This window comes from Antennarius striatus, chromosome 7 (assembly GCF_040054535.1).
Source record: "Antennarius striatus isolate MH-2024 chromosome 7, ASM4005453v1, whole genome shotgun sequence".
Lineage (NCBI taxonomy): Eukaryota > Metazoa > Chordata > Actinopteri > Lophiiformes > Antennariidae > Antennarius > Antennarius striatus.
Genome location: NC_090782.1, coordinates 6,175,568 through 6,193,232, shown reverse-complemented (window position 1 = coordinate 6,193,232; position 17,665 = coordinate 6,175,568). Strand labels below are relative to the sequence as shown.

At 41.9% G+C, this 17,665-nt stretch overlaps 2 protein-coding genes across 2 annotated transcripts in view; both read left to right on the top strand.

Moving 5' to 3' along the window:
• The window catches only part of faf1 (Fas (TNFRSF6) associated factor 1), a 59,378-nt gene extending 53,037 nt beyond the window's left edge, over window positions 1–6,341 (top strand). Inside the window, exon 19 of the mRNA XM_068319287.1 lies at window positions 5,344–6,341. Within this exon, the coding sequence (XP_068175388.1) occupies window positions 5,344–5,427 (84 nt within the window). The 3' untranslated portion in view covers window positions 5,428–6,341. The remainder of the gene's footprint in view (window positions 1–5,343) is intronic.
• Window positions 6,342–15,745: 9,404 nt separating this feature from the next.
• dmrta2 (DMRT-like family A2) lies at window positions 15,746–17,317 on the top strand. The gene is made up of 2 exons (XM_068320052.1): window positions 15,746–16,208; window positions 16,393–17,317. Exons 1-2 carry the CDS (start codon window positions 15,746–15,748, stop codon window positions 17,277–17,279), a joined length of 1,350 nt encoding a protein of 449 aa, XP_068176153.1. The 3' UTR covers window positions 17,280–17,317.
• Window positions 17,318–17,665: the final 348 nt, after the last annotated feature.

Here is a 17,665-nt window from a genome sequence, read left to right as displayed (position 1 = left end):
AAGCCAGAATGTTTATTGACCTGGAGTAGAGACCCAAACCGTCAGTCAGTAAGTTCATTTCCATTTCGTAACCTTTGACGGATTGAAATCAAACATTAGCCTCAGATCAGATGCCTTTGAGTCCCGAGTTTTCCCATCCTTCTTTTGTGAGTAGGTGTCGAATAGTTTCCAGTTTTTGGACAGAGTCTCATCCTCAACATTTGGTATGAGTGGCTTATCTCTTCAGCACTACAGCAGGCCTTACACTGGCATCATTTGTACTAGGCTTAGTCGTGCTCAGGAAACTAACCCTTTCTCTGTTTCTCTGTTTCTATGACTGTCACGAAGTTAGAGGAAGGAGGGGGAGAATTCTAGTGTTTCAGTTTTCAGGTTTTCATTCAATAATTTCCTACTTTTTCTTTGATACTTGAGCACAAATCACCGCTGAGATCTTCTTCGCTCAGCTTGTGGTGAACATGTTTAGACTGCCGGTCTAATAATTGGCACCCGGCTCTTCCTCCTCTGCCACTCACAGACGACCAAATACTGTTGAACCGATGTAAATGTTTTCTCACTGTGATACTGTTCTCTATTTCACCTCCTCCTAATCCATCTTCCAGCTCTGCCGGTGAATGGGTCTGAATAATTTTTAGACATAACCAGAGATGCAAGAAAAATAAACAGCAGCACAGGAGAAGCGATGTGTTGCGCTAAAATAGATTTTACATCTGTTATACTGGTTTGTTTTATTTTTCTTGTCCTGCTATCTGAATGAATCATATAATCACAGGAAGACATGCTGCTGTTTATTTTAAAAGAATTTTCACTCAAAAAGTTGCCTGCGATAATCTTACCACAGCCTCGCAGCATTCGACTCACTGTGATTTGCATTTATGGAGTTTAATTTTCTGCTGATGGAGGACAGTTTGTCGGTGCGTCAGGGTCCATCATCCAACCGTGGGAAGATGAAACCTCTAGAAGTTCACTCCGACACCAACCATGTTTCCAAATTACTAGATTTTTTATTTTATTTTAAAGGAGAACCAAGTCTTTTTACTCTTTAATTTAACTTTACTCTTGCAGAACCGTCTGGAGTATTTTTAGATTAAAAACATGTCCAGGCGGATAAAAAGTTGTGTAAATCAATCGGTTCTTCAGAACTGAAGAAGCCTCTTGAATAAGAGGTGAAATATCTTCAAGAAACTTTCATAAAGTCCAGTGGATTTATTTAAACAGTTTTGGATAGCCATGATCTGGATAACTAAGAACTTACACACACTTGTCCAGGGGGAGTTTTATAGGCAAAGTTTTCCCAAAGGGTTTCTGCCCCCCTCCTCACCTACAGGTCTTCTCCTTCCACTTCCTCCCATGTCTCCCTCGCTCTTCCTCCTTTTCCCTCCTTATTCTTTCTCCTCTGTCCGTACTTCCTGGCCACAGTCACCATCTCTCGCAATTCTTCTCGTCTTCCTCTCGACCTTTTACCAAATTTAATAGCATTTTTAGGCACAATCTGTTTAAATATTTTTTTGTCACTTTATTTTCTGTTTTTTTCCCCCCTCTTATACCACATTCCCTGTTTATTGGTTTTTTGTTTTGTTTTTTTCCCGCCTTTAGTCCTCCCCCTCCCGTCCAGCCTGTGCGCCGCGTTTCTCCCTTTGAAGTGCTGTATTCTGGTCTGTTCCTTTTTTGTTCGCACTCTGGCGCTACGTGCTGTCAACGCTCCTGGCAGCAGATAATGATCTCCCACTGCTTTTGTAATTGGCCAAATAAACACTTGACAACACTAGTTTAAAACAGACAAGTTATTTGGTTTTAATTAACATAGTAGGGCCTGTAATGGCTTCATTAAAAATGCGTTATTTCAGCTGCACGGTTGATTATGTTGGAAGCGGACATCTTGAGGGCCTGTGTTTATTTTCCCTTTCTTTTCTTTCACGTCTGAGCATTGCCGTGTGTGTGTTTGTATGTGCGTGCGCGTGCATGTGTGTGTGTGTGTGTGTGTGTGTTCCCCCAGTTATTATTGTGATTTAAAGTATGGGATTTATTTAAATCTTCATTTTAGGTGTTAATTTTATGGGGGAAGGGGTCGTTGTTTCCATTGAACTGTTGTAGCTGATCATGTCTGATATGTGGGGTTAATATTAGCACACTAGTTTGTCATACGGTCTTTTTTGGGGGAAAGAAAGACAAAATATCAGATTGCTGAAAATTACCATCTGTCTTTAAATGATTCCAGTTTTTGTTTTTTTTGTTTTTTTTGCTGAGCTTCCTGATATTATAAATTTGCTTTTGGCAGATTTTTACTCCGTTGATTTGTGTGCTTTTAATTAACACCTGGAAAGCAAGACAAAAATTCGCCCACAAATGCTATTTAGTTAATCTGAAAATCTTTTTGAAATTAGTTTAATCTTTCCCTAATTCAGCTCATTGATTCGATCGAAATTGGCTGATGAAAATTCTATTGACTCAAGGTTAAAAACATACTGCAAAGCAGAGAGCTTGATGTTGTCTTATGCATGTATGTGTGTATGTATGTATGTATGCATGCATGGCGGTGTAGGCGCAGGAGGAGAGAATGTGGCTTAGGCAGAGCAGAGGAAAAACAACAGCTTTGTTTGTTGACAGATGCCTCCATGCTTATGGTCTGTTAATTGGATAACAATGTAAACAATCACCGATGGCGCCCGTCTCCCGTGTCAGTGTGGCATCTTGTTTCCCTGCTTCCCTTTTCTGAGTCAGATGCTGCTCTCCCCTCATGCCTCTCCCTGGTGCACCATGATCCCAGACACTTCCAGAATTCACCAAGAAAACACACACGCACATACACACACGTCTCCACATATTCCACAGATACACTTTTACACACACACACACACACACACACACACACACACCTGCTCCACCTCAAAGCCTCATTTACTCCTACCTGATGCTGTGGTGTCATAACAGCCTGTCGAGTTCATTAGCATGGCATCCATTTGCGACACTCCGCCTCCGAGGTGGGAAAAGGAACACAGCAGCAGCCCTGCTGGTCGCTTTCCCAACCGATGGGATGAGATAGGTCTGCAGCAAACACGCGCGCGCGCACACACACACACACACACGCACAGACTCAACTTTACCTCTTCACACTTATTCCCTCTGAGCTGTGAGGCAGCTGACTGTAAGTGTGGGGCATAAAGTTGGTCTGGCAGCCACTCCCTGCCTGCATTAGGCTCCCTGGTACCCCGCTGGAACGTCAAGAGTATAAATGTTGAAGCCATTACATAAAGATTAAGGAAATGGAGGCAAAGATCACGCATTTGCTCACAGTGACATTTACAAGCACCCCGGGATGATGGGTATGTCATCTGTAGCTCATTCTTCTTCAAGTAATTTACTTGATTTATTTTTGTTTGTTTGTTTCTCATCCTTTCCTCAGCTCTTCATTTTCACATATTTTGTACTTAATACAAAAATCTTTAAGTCAGTGCTTAAACAACATCAGCTAGCACTGACTGTATTTACAATCGACTGTTGAAAAACGAGAGATTTCCCTAATTCAATATAAGTCAAAACCAGATAGATGGATCTATTATATTTATCAAATCTTCATATTACTCTAAAGGTTGCCTCATCCATCAGCTCATATCTACAAAAAGGTGACATAGTGGTTCAGTTCATGGCCAGAGTTTGTGTTTTATTCACAACATCCGATCTGGTCTCTAAACACTGTTGGTTGTGAGGGTGACCTTTACTGCTGCCCTCTAACCTTCTACAGCAGGTACACGGAGCTGGTTAATTATCCCGCTGTGAGGTTTGGAGCGGAGCCCTAATCAGAGGCTGACGCAGCAGTCATCAGATAAGCCCGGGTCGCATCTCAGTGTCACACCACCTCGCCCCTCCAGCCCAGGTGTTAGATTGGGCCGATGTAACACAATCCCTCCTGTGATTAGCTCACACAAGTGAAGAGATTCACTGTGGTGGTGGTGGGTGTTGGAGAAAGAGTCAGAATTTATTGTTTTAAAAAAAAAAACAAACACCGAGGACAAACCCCCTTCATGTCAACTGATTTGATCAGCGGCGTTGTGGGTGGCACTACATTATACCTCTGCTTCCAGAAAGAGATAAATGTTTCTCTCCTCTGCACCATCAGCTTCATTCCTGTTTGACCTTTGTCATTACTGAAATTAGTCATTATTAGCCACCAAAAACACATGCACACGCGTGCACACACACGCACACCCCCCCCCCCCCTTCTCTCTGTCTTTCTCTTTCTCTTCCTCCCCTGTCTTGTAACCTTCGTCAGTTTGTTCTGGCTTGGAGCATTTAAAAGAAAACAAGCTTGATAGTCCTTATAGGGAAACAAAGCTCTGGCTGCTCAGATTACTGCCGAGATTTCTGTTAAGACTTGATGTTAGAATAATACACACCATATGCACACACTGTCTCTCACACACATGCACACATTCAATGAATGAAGCCACACTCTTCTGCAGTTGGGATGGCTAGGCATGTATGTTGGGGAATCACCATCAGATCTCACAAGGAGAGTGGCTCAGACGTTGTCCACGTTGATATTGATCCGTGGTGAAATACTGTTCAGGAGTTTCTGAGATGGACTTTCTTTTGTAGCATTTGCCATGAATTTTTATTCAGCTTGATTTCTGTTTTCTATCCAAATTACTAAGCACTTTGTTTGGAGACGTTTGATAATGTTCTGGACAGGACAGCCCTGTGTGGATTGGGTGCTGAAACTGTTTCTGAAATACAAGAATTAGTCCTTTGCCAAAAAGTGTTCCTGCTGTTTAGTTTGAATTATTTCTTATAGATTAAAAAAATATTCCGAACAACAAGGATTCACTTTTGATCTGTGTAAATGATGGATAGTTATTTTCTCTTTATTCAAGAATGTGAGAGAGAGGCCTTAATCATGATCTTGGAATAATCGATAAAAAAAAAAATATATATATATATATATATATAACACTCTTATATACATATGTGTGTGCGCGTGCGCCCGTGTGTGTTTATGTGTATACTTTTTTTTTTTAAACTTTCCTAGACCTGAGAAAGTTGAAAACTTTATTGATTTATTGACTTATTTTTCAGGCCATTTATTGACAGTGGGGTTGGGGAAGGTAGTTAGGTGTTAGGTGAAAAATAAACAATGAATTTGGGGACTTGAAAGGTTCTGGGATATGAAGATTTTTTTATTTTTTTTATTTTATGATATTTAAAAACTGAATAATTAACCGAAGTTGGGTTAATCAATACTGGGGTTGCTGTTTAATCACCATGTTAGCTTTCACCTATGTGATTTGAGATTTGTCTAATATATTCCCTCTATCTTCCCCTCCCCTCCCCCACCTTGTCTCCTGTCAGATCACCCAGTTGGATCCGGGGTCAACTCTGCTGGAGGCCAAGTTGTTTCCGCAGGAGACACTGTTCCTGGAGGCGAAAGAGTAGGAAGTGTCCCTCCTGTTGCTGAGAGGACCCACTGACTGACTGATTCATTAATGAACCGGCTGCACACACACTAGTCACCAAGCATAGGCCACCACCTGTCTGAGCCTACACACACACACACACACACACACACCCACACACACACACACACCATCCTCTCAGATGTACTCCAACACACTGGCTTGCACATCCAGTGACACACAAGTGCAAGTAAAGCTTTCTGCCCTGGGCCTGGTCGCGGCACATGAATGCCTGGTGTACACGTGTTGCACAGTGGAGCAAAGACAGTATCACAAGCACACAGCCAAACACCCACCTCCCCCCAAAACTCCCCCTCTCTTTTTCTTCTCACACTTCATGCTCCCAACTGCTGTGTCATCCTTTCCTCTCACAACACAAAACACAACACACTATGATAACAGCATTGAAAGACTGAGAAGACAAATCTTTGTCACAGGAAAAAAAATAATAAAATAAAAAATATGGACTTGTTCCTTGTGTTCCTACGTTCATCACAACAAACACAGAGGCTGCTTTTTTAGAACATGGTTTTTGTGTGTGAAATAAAAAAGTAATAAAAAAAATCAAATCAAATAAACTGCAAAAAGGGATGTTGCCCTGCAGAGTTCCAGGCTGTCTCATCTATACCTGTATTTGCTCCTTGAACCTCCCCAGACTCCAGTCTTTACCCTCTTTCTGCCCTCCCCCACCCTAGTTTCCACCACCTCGCCCCCCCTCCGTCCGCTATCTACTGCAGGGATTGCAATGTGATGGGACACCTATAGCATCTGCTGCAACCCCCTCCCCCCCCCTTTCACTTAATGGTCCCACTGTTCTCAGCATCCACAGATCCATAAGCCAATGGTTTGCTCAGTTTTCAGTTCTTTTGTTTTTTTTTTCCTCTTGAGCCTTTTTAAGTTTGATGCTGTATTAGCTTTAGTTTGATATACATTATATAAAATATATGAATATGAACATCAATTTGTGTTGCTCAGAAATCTGTTGAAATGCATCATCACACACACATATATATATACACACACACAATATGCATATATGACATATTTAATTTGGGGGTCGACAATAGATAAGCTTTGTCAACTTTAAAATCCTTTTCCAGACCATAATATTTACCAAGGACACTCGAGAGTTGCTTTTACTGGAGGTTACAACATAAACTAAAGTCCCACTCAGAAGAAGCACAAAGTTGTTGGAGGCTGTTCCTGTTGATGCTCCTTTTTTGACTGTTGGCAACTGAAATACACGATCACAGAAACTAGATCGATAACCAGAACACCTTGATGATCTTGTCTAATATCAGTTTTTTTTATACCTATCAAAGTTAATATGAGGATATCTGGTGACAGCTTAAATTACATTATTACTTCCTCGTATCACACTATACATTAACCCCACCAGTCCAGATTTCCTGCTTTAACAGGGAACTCCTCTGACATTAACCTTCTACCTGTAACAGCTAAAGATAAAATATGAGATCACAAGTTGTTCCAGGGAAAAGGCTGCTAACACAACTAAAACTGGACAAAACTAACATTGTTCAGTGATATGCCCCAAACTGGCTGTCATAATTTCATGACTTTTTGTTAACAGTTGATAGAGAAATTGTTGGGCAGACAGACAGGGATAAATGTTTGTGTGATGGAGTCCATTTAGTGTCTGAAAATAATTTTCGCTTAATGATTACAAGTGTTGAATTTGCACGTTTCCTCTATGATTTCATGATCCTGACTGTCGTGTTAAAGTGGACAACTGTTTTGACACGTTGTGTTACTGATGTGCTGGATTGTCTGCTTGGATGCTCCTTTGGAAAAAAAAGATTTAAAAAAAGCTTAAGAAAATACAAAAATTTAGATTCAACAGAAACACTTTTCCTAAACCGAGGCATAGCTTTTGTATTCGTAATAGATAAATGAAGATCCCACTATTTCTCTGAGCTGCAGAAGTCTTTATTTTAAGAATCGGTTTTATATTTGAAAAGGCAATTTTTAATTCAATATCTTATTTTTAAAAAATACATATTTACATTTCTTGTGAGAAAAAATGGATTGTGTTAATTTACTTACTACTTAAATGAAGGAAGATTGAATAAAAATAACATCTTTACACAAGTCAACTTCAGACACTTTTATTTTTTTTGCATGACAACAAAATAAGTAAAAATATTATATTTTGACTGGTTAAAATAAACTGCTGAAGGAACCTAAATCTGTTTATGAAACTTGAGTTAGTCTGGTTTTAAAGTTGAATTCTGCAGACCTTATCTAAACCGATCTGTGCAACATCATCATAGCCTGAATCTCAGGAAGAATTTCCATCAGATCGTGTGAGGGTTATTGTGGGTGATTGGGAGTCTGGAATTATTTTAAGGTCATTTAGTTGTCTCGAAGTACCCTTGAAAATCTATGAGAACTTGTATGACACACTCGGTGTCTTACACAAGCATCCCTTGGTGGAAATGTGTGGTAATTCCTCTACAGCCACCCTCGCTCTCACGCAAGGAATGAGTTGATCTAATGTGCTCAGCCAGCCACACTTCCCCACATTCTTGCTCCCCAGATGAGAGATGTTGCTCAAGGCGCTGACAGCGTGACTGGAGACACTGAAGTTCACTGGTTCAACTTTGTCTCTTTCCATTTAAAACATAGTTGTGTGTGAATTAAAACAAAAATATCCTCGTTCTCAAATGTAAATATTTATAAGCTGGGGAAAAAAGAAGTTTTCAAGGAAATCTGGATTAAGACAATTTATTGGTGATATTTTTATTTTGCATGTGCCTGAAAAAGACTGGAGAACTTGAGAGCAAGACCTTGTTGGTTGAAAACACTTAAACCAAGTGTGAGCAAAATGTAGATGTGTATTTAAAAAAACCTTTACAATAATATTTAAGCCATTTTTGGCATCTGATCAGTCTATCCATTTATTGTGGTAAATAGGGCGGATCTTTCAGAGATGCCCCCCAGGGAGACCTAGAAGTGCCCCTTGATTCTTCTAACTGTGGAAATGTCAGGACAGCAGAAGACATGATGGAGACCGAGTTCAAATATCACTCAGTGTTCTGAACCAGAACTCCTCAGTGAGTCCCCAGTAAATTCATTTCTGATGTCATCAAGGAATTATCTCATGTTTCTTCCTGAGCTGATGCTAAATGTTATTTGCTGCATCCTGTTAAAGGGGAGCACAGACAGGTCACTGGAATGTGTGTGAGTGTGTGTCGGTTGTACAGACACGTGCAGCTCGGGGCAAGGGAAAGGTCAACGTAGCTCTTAAAGCAAAGGACAAGACAGGTGCATCTCTGCTTGTCTGTCAGACGAGTCCTCCTGAGGGAACGTATGCATACTGACGCTTCTCTCATGTGTGACATTACAGTTTCTATCATGCAGCTTTCAGTATTTTAATATGCACGAGCATGTATTAGTGCAGCTGATGATGATGGTGATGATGGTGGTGGTGTTCGATAGCCCTTTGAGATGTAATATTCATCCCTGTATCAAACATGTCAACCTTTGTTTCACGGGGTAAAAGGTTTATTTCGTTGATTTTTCCTTTTTGGTTTTCAACAACTGGAAAAAGAGCAGCGATATTAACAGATTCTCTTAAGGATGTATAAAATGATGCTAATTCTTTTAAATACATTCAACCTATTTGAATAAGATTGATTTAAGTTTCCCATTTTTGAAGATGCTGTATTCATAAGAAAGAATTGATGTCATAATACCGGTTGTATTTCAGAAAGGAGGAGGCATTAATGTTTGTTTTGTAAGGTTTTTTTTTTTTAACATTTTAGTCAAACTTGGGCTGAATGTCTTAATCAGTTCTCCGTTTGCAGCACCCCTTAAATCTAACAGGGGGGGATGAGACAGTGTCTGTGTGATAATCAGCTTATTATGCCGGCTTTCCTGCGACAAATTCAGTGGTGGTAACATCAGGTTGCTGTCTTGATTCTCAGATGACAAAAGAGGGAAGCTGTCCATGATGTTTAACCAGCTCTGCTGGGGTCAGGAATGCAGCCCACAAAATTCCTGGCACAAGTGATCTCCACTCCCTCCTTTTGAAGTGGAACTCGCTGAAATCTCAGAGCATGGCGGCTCCTTGGATCACAGGATCTCCACTCGTATCCCAGACTGGCCTAACCTAGAGGGTCAACCCAAGTTTACTTTCTCAGAGACGCAGGCTGTACCCAAAGAAACAGAAGCTCTGCATGTCAAACTGTTGGGTGGGCACAAATCAGGGGTCATCTCTTCCCTCTGTCTCTCTGGTCAGAGCTGTTTGTTAATGACACAATAGATTTTGTCTTTTATCTTTGAAATAAAAACAAAACACATTTTTCTTGCAGCCATGTAGCTAATCCAATTTTAAAAATGTCCTTAAAATGTGTTTAAATCCCTAAAAGACCCTAAATGTCACTCTGAGGTCTTTCACATGTCAACTCAAGTAAGAGCAAATCTAATTTGTAGTACTCCAAGAATCTCAGCTTGTCATCAAAGCAGTGAATCAACAACAAAAGAGGATCAATTAAAATCATACATTGATTTAAATATATGCATACTGTTTCGAGTATAGCCTTACTTGAAATGGCCGGAATTAGCAGAATGTTTTTGGTGCCTCTCCAATATATGCATTTTTATTTAAATAATATTATAAATTATATGAAGCAGCTATGCAAACCTTTAAATTCTATCAGCAAAAAAAAAAAATTAATTGTGAGTTTAAGAACTTTTACAGCCTCATTCTACTGAACCCATGAAACACTCACAAAGGCCACTGATTTTTTTTAAATATTATTTTCCATCCATCCATTTTTGTCACATAAAAATTTCCTTTTGATTTTATTGAAAGCCCCATAAAAGATTTATTCATTATTATTATTATTATTATCTGTATTTCTTCTTTTAAATATTTATGTATGCATTTTAACATTATCGTGGTTATTATTGTTTGGTTGTTTTACGGTGAGAAACAGTTCGATATAAATCTGGACTCACAATATAGAAAATAATTTATTTGATCAAGATGAAAACTTTCTGTCGTGTGGGGGTGGGGGGAGGCGCATGCGAGGCTGCATTAAGTGTTGCTTCTTCTTTTTTTGCATCCACTAAGCAAAATTCTCTTTTTTAACAGGTGAAAACAGTAAATTGTAATATTTATATAGTTGATAATTTAATACAAATTGGCTGAGTCACAGAATGGCAGGAAAATAACTCGGTGCCCGAATAAAATGTTGGATTCCTCATCATCCGAGTGCGCTATAATTAATAAGAAATAGAAGTTGTGTTTAAAGAGTCCCTGTTGTGTTATTGCCTTATGGTGTCAGTGCGGCCCTTGTCCTGTCAGCTCGTTGCTCAGTTAAATATAACGTTCCTCTCACAGAGGCCTGATAAAGACCTGAGGTATTCGGATTATCAGCCACATGGGATAAAGCAATAAATGGGCCAGTGGGGTCTTGAATTGGTGCAGTGGCGTGAAGGAGAGTAATTACAGCTTCATATTAATTGTGTTTTCAGGGTTGCGCGTACACACACACACACACACACACACACACACACACACACACACACACACACACACACACACTGGAGTGAAGCGCTGGTGACATTTAGGAGGGCCAAGTCTTTGTGCTGAACACTTCAAGTTTCAAAAACAAGGCCAATTGAAGCGGCGCAGCTCAAAGCCGGCACCATTGTAGGCCAACACATTGAGTTTTGATTGCGGACAATGGTGTTTCTCAAATTTCTAGCAAAGAGAAAGCCATACTCCATCTGTGATCTCAATGAGCGCCTATTCACCAGCTTCCTTCTTTTCTGCGCCATTCGTCGGTGGAGAAAAGAAGGCAGATGTGGAGGGATAGAGCAGGGAGAGTGCGTTTTAATTGGCTGCAGTGTGTAGTCTGTGCCTCTTTTCCCTCTCCGTCACACACAAACACACAGGCTGGAGTTATATGCCACTGTATGGCTCGCAGAAGGGAAAGCGAGACTCCAATAATCTCGCTGTGTTGATGAACACTTGTAGCCCATTCATTAACCAGATAATCCCTTCCAACCTACCTCCAGGGCACAAAACCGAGAGAGGAGGATTGCCTGAGCGCTGGCCAACGGATTTGGCAGAGAAGGACACTTCAGATTTTTTTTTTTTAAATATTCATGGCAGGGATAACCTCCATTTAGAATTAAGTGTTATTCTATCGGGTGAAGAGTGAGAGACTCTTCAGCTCAAGTGTTTGCAGCGCTTGTCCTCAAACCAGTCCTACTGAAATTCAGCCTGTTTGGTTTTTTTTTTTTTTTTTTGAGGGGGGACTTTTAGATGTCAGGAATCGAGGTTTTTTTAAAAAATTATTTTAGTGTAACTGATTACAATTAGTCGATAAATGTACCGATAACTCATTATATTCGGGAAGCATTCGCTGTCTGGAGGTGTAATGAGTTTGTTTTTCATCTATATCAGCCCAGAGTCAACGACAAAGATTAAAATCACATTCGAGCCTAAATATATATGTGTTCACAACCCAGTGATATATACTATTAATAGTATATAGTATTACAGCATAGTAATAATATATTAATGACAGTATACTCTCTGAGTAACCACTTTTACGCACCCATTCTTCATCCGTGATCCATATGTGTGGATAATAATTCTGATCTTGTGCGTTCCGATTTAAAGCGTGCACGTTGTTGTCTCCATGAGCCTATATATTATCATTACGAAACACGTGATTTTTTAAATTTATTTTTATAGTACAAAGTTTTACTTAACTTAGAAAACATTTCAGTTGTGTGAAGTCTGGTTAGTGCGCTCGCAGGCTCCTGACTTCGCCCTTAAAGGAATGCGTTTGGTTGGATCCGCTGTCCCGGGCGCACTGGAGCTGGAGTAAAGTGGCAGGTTAAAAGCCTCTTGTCTGTGAGCCCGGGCCTGCTCGGTGTGCCCGTGAAGCGTGTAAATAATTCTGTGAAAAACCCCGTGTGTTTCTTTTCTTGGCGGCCCCTTGTCTAACTGCTACTCTAACCTCTGCCTCTGTGGGACGGGGCCGGCTGCTGCAGCGGGAGAGCGCGGGAGGGGATCCGGGCCCAGCCGGGCTGCAGGCGGGGCAGCGGCAGTGGGAGAGGCCGCTAGAAAACCGCACCGGGGGTGCAGGGGCAGCGGAAACATGCTGCTACATATGTTGGGTCAAGCATGGCCTTTGTTGTGATCTTAAAAGGGTGTTAAAAACCCACTCGTCTGTAGCCTTCCTGAAAGAAATGAAAGCATCGCGTAGTTTTTGATGCATAGGCCTAATGCCTAATGAAGTGGTTAAAAGAATGTTGGATTTTCTAAGTCCTCACAGTCACTTTTAATTGCGCGGGGTGGGGTGGGGTGGATTTTTAATTGGTCCAGGAGGAATAATAGTGAATATAATCCCTATCATAATGCATATTTTCCTAGAAACTGAACTTCTCGGATGAAATCAGTTCATCCAGATTTAATTTTGAGCTGACATGATTTAGAATTAATCTACTTGTGATAATATTCACATCAGAGCCGCGTTAGTTCTCTCTGGATAAATATACAGTAGTTCGGTCAACACCGGTCCAGTCCAGTCGTCACCTGAAGTCTGGTCTTAACAAGACTGGAAATGGATTCGAGCTGATATATCCGATTCAGGAAGGTCCAAGTGTCTGTGTCAGTAGACCATCCCACCACAGCACCGATGTTATATCTTTATATCATTCATCCTGAGGTGACAATCGGCCTCTAAATTTCCCCCAATGAGCTTCACGTTCAGTTTGCTCCGCGGGACGCGCATCCACGCAAGATCGGCGGCCGTGCAGACAATTACTTTGAATGTCAAAAAGATGTAGTTTTAATATCGTTGCTATTAGCCTGTTGGCTAGGTAATTAAGGTGCAGATGACAGCGGAGAGGGAAACAGATGGCATTTGCTTACAGTGATTCAGAAAGTAAACAATGAGCCTTGGAGGAGGAGGAGGGGCAGAGCTGCACACTCTGCTGCACATCCACAGCCATGCCTTTCTTTCCACGGCTTCAAGTTCTCCTCTCAAAACTGTTGTTACCACCCTCCAAGGAAGTGACAATTGTTGATTAAAAAAAAAACATCTTTATAACTTTTAATCTGATTTCAAATAGCTGCAGGAACCATCTCCTGAGTGAACAGGTGAGGAAGCAGGTGGTTCGCGTTCAGGTGCCCTTTTGTAGCGCTGCGCGTCGTGGAATTCCCTAAATCTCTGTAAGCATCACAGCATCATCAGCAATATGAGGAGAGGGGAGGACGACGCACCCCCGCTGCAACACACGCACTGCGTAGAAGTTATATTTTAATTCATTTAACATTTAAGCATCAAGTTCAACAGCCAATTCTTACTCCAACTATTTACTGGAACACACATTTGTTCCAGCCGATAACGCCATAAATCACTAAATGAGGAATCAGCTGTAATAATAATAATAATAATAATAATAAATATAATAAATATATTAACTAGAGTATAGATGAACCAAATGCTCTGTCAGTCCTCACAGCTCACAGTTCAAGATTAATAAACAAGACGGGAAAATGTGTCCGAAAAGGAGTATTTATTGTAATATGAAGATGATGATACTAATAATACTAATAATAATACTAATAATAATACTAATAATAATATTAATAATAATTAAAAAAAAAAAATTTTTTTTTGTAATAATTACAAAGTAAATTATTATACCAAAATACACAAATGAAAAAGAAGAAAAATAATACATCAAACGGTCTGTGTGAATATTTAAAATGACTAATAAAAATTAGACCTGTTTTGTAATTATTAAATTTTAATTTGTGTTTGTTGCATTTTTTTTGTAGGTACTGTCAATTATTAAAGTCGGAAAAAAGAGCAAACAAATCCTGCAGATTTCGTTGAGCGGCTTTGCGTGATGTGGAAATCAGAATTATAAAATGAGCAACATTTTCTGAAGAATCATTTTTGAAAACGTGTCAAAGCGAATTATCGTGGTTATCAATCGGTTTCATATCGGATTACATCTGAAAAGCAAAATAAAGACAGAGGACTTTGCTTTCACATGCTCATTTAATCGGTGACACCAGACAACCAAAGAATGACAGCATGACTCATATTTAGCCAGTATTATTTTAATGTAACTCAATTTTTATATTTTATAATATATTCCCTGCGGGAATTAAAATCAGTATATAACACCAAAAAATTAAAGGAAAATTAAATGAAAATGTCAAATAGATTTACGTCCACTGCAAAGCGCAAGAGATCAAAATTACTACACGTTCCAAAATAATAATTTGAAATAAATATCGACAAATTCTCGTTCTGCAGCCGATATTAAAAATAGACTTCATCCAGACAGAGCAATAAAATAAATAATACTTACCTTCCGGGCTGAAGAGGACACGGTCACGGCTCAGCTTTATATTGGGGGGGGGGGGTAAATAGCAATAAAGATTTAAACTAATTAAGAAGCGTAAACTCATTTGTTTCATACCCGAACGATCATGTCTAGTGATACAGAATATTTCCTGAGAATTACTGTGATATTGATTGATGTTATTAAAAAAAAAAGTTCTTCATAGGATAGGTCTGGGATTGAATTAATGTTAGAGTCCTGTTTGGCAGCTTGTCATTCAGAATAAATTAAATAAGTCTTTTGTTTTAAATCTATAAAGAATATTTTTCCCGGTACACAGCATCGATTTGATCTTTCCGGGAACTTCCCGTCAGAATCTTAACACTTGATATTTGGAATAAGAACTCAGGTGGACACAGTTGAAAAAAGAAGCAAGCCAATCAGATTGCTCCTTCCCCCTTTGGCCAATGACAGACGCCACATTGTTGTCAAATTTGTCTAATGAAAACGTAGAAGCAACAATAGAGAGGGGGGAGAGGGATCTGTATCCACTGACTATCTCTGGAGGAAGTTAGTGTCTCATGCTGCGGCGAGTAACAACCTCAGCTCCTCCTGTAACAACCTCCACTCCTCCTGGACACTCTTAACTTTCCACCAGAGAGGAATGATCGTTCCTCTGAGTTTCTGCTCTCTTTGGATTTAACATCGACTGTATCCTTGTGTTTTTGTTTTTTGTTTTGCTTTTTCCTCCATCCTCCGTGAACATTTTAGATCATAGATTTTTTTTTTTTGGTGTTCCAGCCTTGTCAGTGTATTCCATCTCACCTGTTGCCCAGAGATGTGGATCACCGCTGGTCGGATGTGAACTGTTCTGTGCCTGGTCTAACTAAACCCGATCGATCGTTCACAATTTTCTTATTCATAGTTTAGTCGCATCAGTCAGGAAGACGAGGATGGATCTGAGACCGGAGCTCCCCACAGTCTCCTCTGCTTCTCAAGTCCACGTAGGAGCGGCAGCAGCGGCCGCCGCCGCCGCCTCCATCCCGGTGTCCATGGCGGGCAACCTCCTGCGCGGCCCTCCGCTCCTCCTGCGCGCCACGGATAAGTACCCGCGCACCCCGAAGTGCGCCCGATGCAGGAACCACGGCGTGGTGTCCGCGCTGAAGGGCCACAAGCGCTACTGCCGCTGGAAGGACTGTATGTGCGCCAAATGCACGCTGATCGCCGAGAGGCAGCGGGTGATGGCTGCGCAAGTGGCGCTGAGGCGGCAGCAGGCGCAGGAGGAGAACGAGGCGCGGGAGCTGCAGCTGCTGTACGGGACGGCGGAGGGACTGGCCCTGGCCGCCGCCAACGGCATCATACCGCCGCGGCCCAACTATGAAGTGTTTGGGTCCGTCAACAGTGAGAGTAACTCAGGTGAGTAGCGGAATACTGCCGGTCTAAAATCAGTGACACGAATAGTGAATGAATAGTGAGTTTAGTCAGCCCAGAGCTGCTGGTGGATCCAGCGGTGATGACTTCATTATAAACTCACTTTTTTTTTTTTTTTTGCATATGGTGTCCCCTTTGGCACACAATAATGTTCTGATTGTCTCCACAGATTCAAGTATCCAGAAGTACGAACTGTTTCCGAAGGGTCAGCTGTCCGGATCCGCCACCCCGAAGCAGTCCGGAGGGAAATCCACGTCCAACGAAAGCGACTCGGCCCCGGGCGTCTCGTCCCCGGATGCCCGACATGGAGGATCGGGTTCAGAGAACGGGGACAGCGAGTCTTTCATCAGCTCTCCGGTCTCCAAGCCGTTAAAAGACGGCGGGGAAACTCCCGGTTCCGTCAGCTCCCTCGGCTCTGATTCCGGATCCGAGACCGACAAGGACGACCAGGAGCCCTCCCCGTCGTCCGCAGCCTCCAGACACATGAACGCCATCGACATCCTGACCCGAGTGTTCCCCAGCCACAAGAGGAGCGTCCTGGAGCTGGTCCTGCAGGGCTGCGGTAAGGACGTGGTGCAGGCCATCGAGCAGATCCTCAACAACAGCGGCGCTCAGGGGCCCAACAAGGCCGGACCGGATGAGACGTGGACCGCCGAGAGGATGCTCCAGAACGCACAACAGCCTCCGCCGTCCCCCGCATCCACCACCACCCCGACAAGGCCCCTGTTACCCGGCGCCATGACTCTCAGTAACCGCTCTGCGTTTTCTCCTCTCCAGCCAAACGCCCCTCATTTCGGGGCCGACCCCAGCACGTATCCCCTGGGCACCCACCTGGGACTGAACCCCCTGCGGCTGGCCTACTCCGCGCACAGCCGCGGACTGGCTTTCATGACGCCCTACTCCACCACCGGCCTGATGCCCACCCTGGGCTTCAGGCCCCCGATGGACTACGCCTTTAGCGACCTGATCAGGGACAGGACTCTGTTACACAAAGAGCAGGGCTACGCCAGCGGGCTCTACGGGCCCCTGGTCAACAACACGCCGGAGAAGCAGTGAGGCCCCTGGACTGCGTGGAGACACATTCCATTGTATTTGTAGCCACAAGTGTTGAATATTCTGTCCAAATCTGTGATGTGTTTTGGTTACAGGTCGCTGTACATAATAGGAAGGTTTGGCTTGTGGTCAAATGAGAGTAAAACAAGTGAAGTCGCTCATGTGTAATTTTCCTAAATGATTTTATATGTTTGAGTACAAACGTTTGGATGACATTCCCCACGTGAAATGTTTTATGTCATCAATAAAATAACGTGAAGCTGAGAACATGGACTCAAAAATAAATCAAAGGAAAGCGATTAAACCCACAGAGCTGAAGTGATTTTATTAGCAGGATGAGGTTTACATCAGTGGTACACATAAAAAACAACAACAACAACAACACAAAA

What these genes read in the sequence shown, in the direction of transcription:
- dmrta2 (XM_068320052.1), top strand. Translation starts at nt 15,746, where the DNA reads ATGGATCTGAGACCGGAGCTCCCCACAGTCTCCTCTGCTTCTCAAGTC. An exon ending in CAACAGTGAGAGTAACTCAG is followed by an intron (nt 16,209 to 16,392) that starts GTGAGTAGCGGA and finishes TTGTCTCCACAG; the next exon opens with ATTCAAGTATCCAGAAGTAC.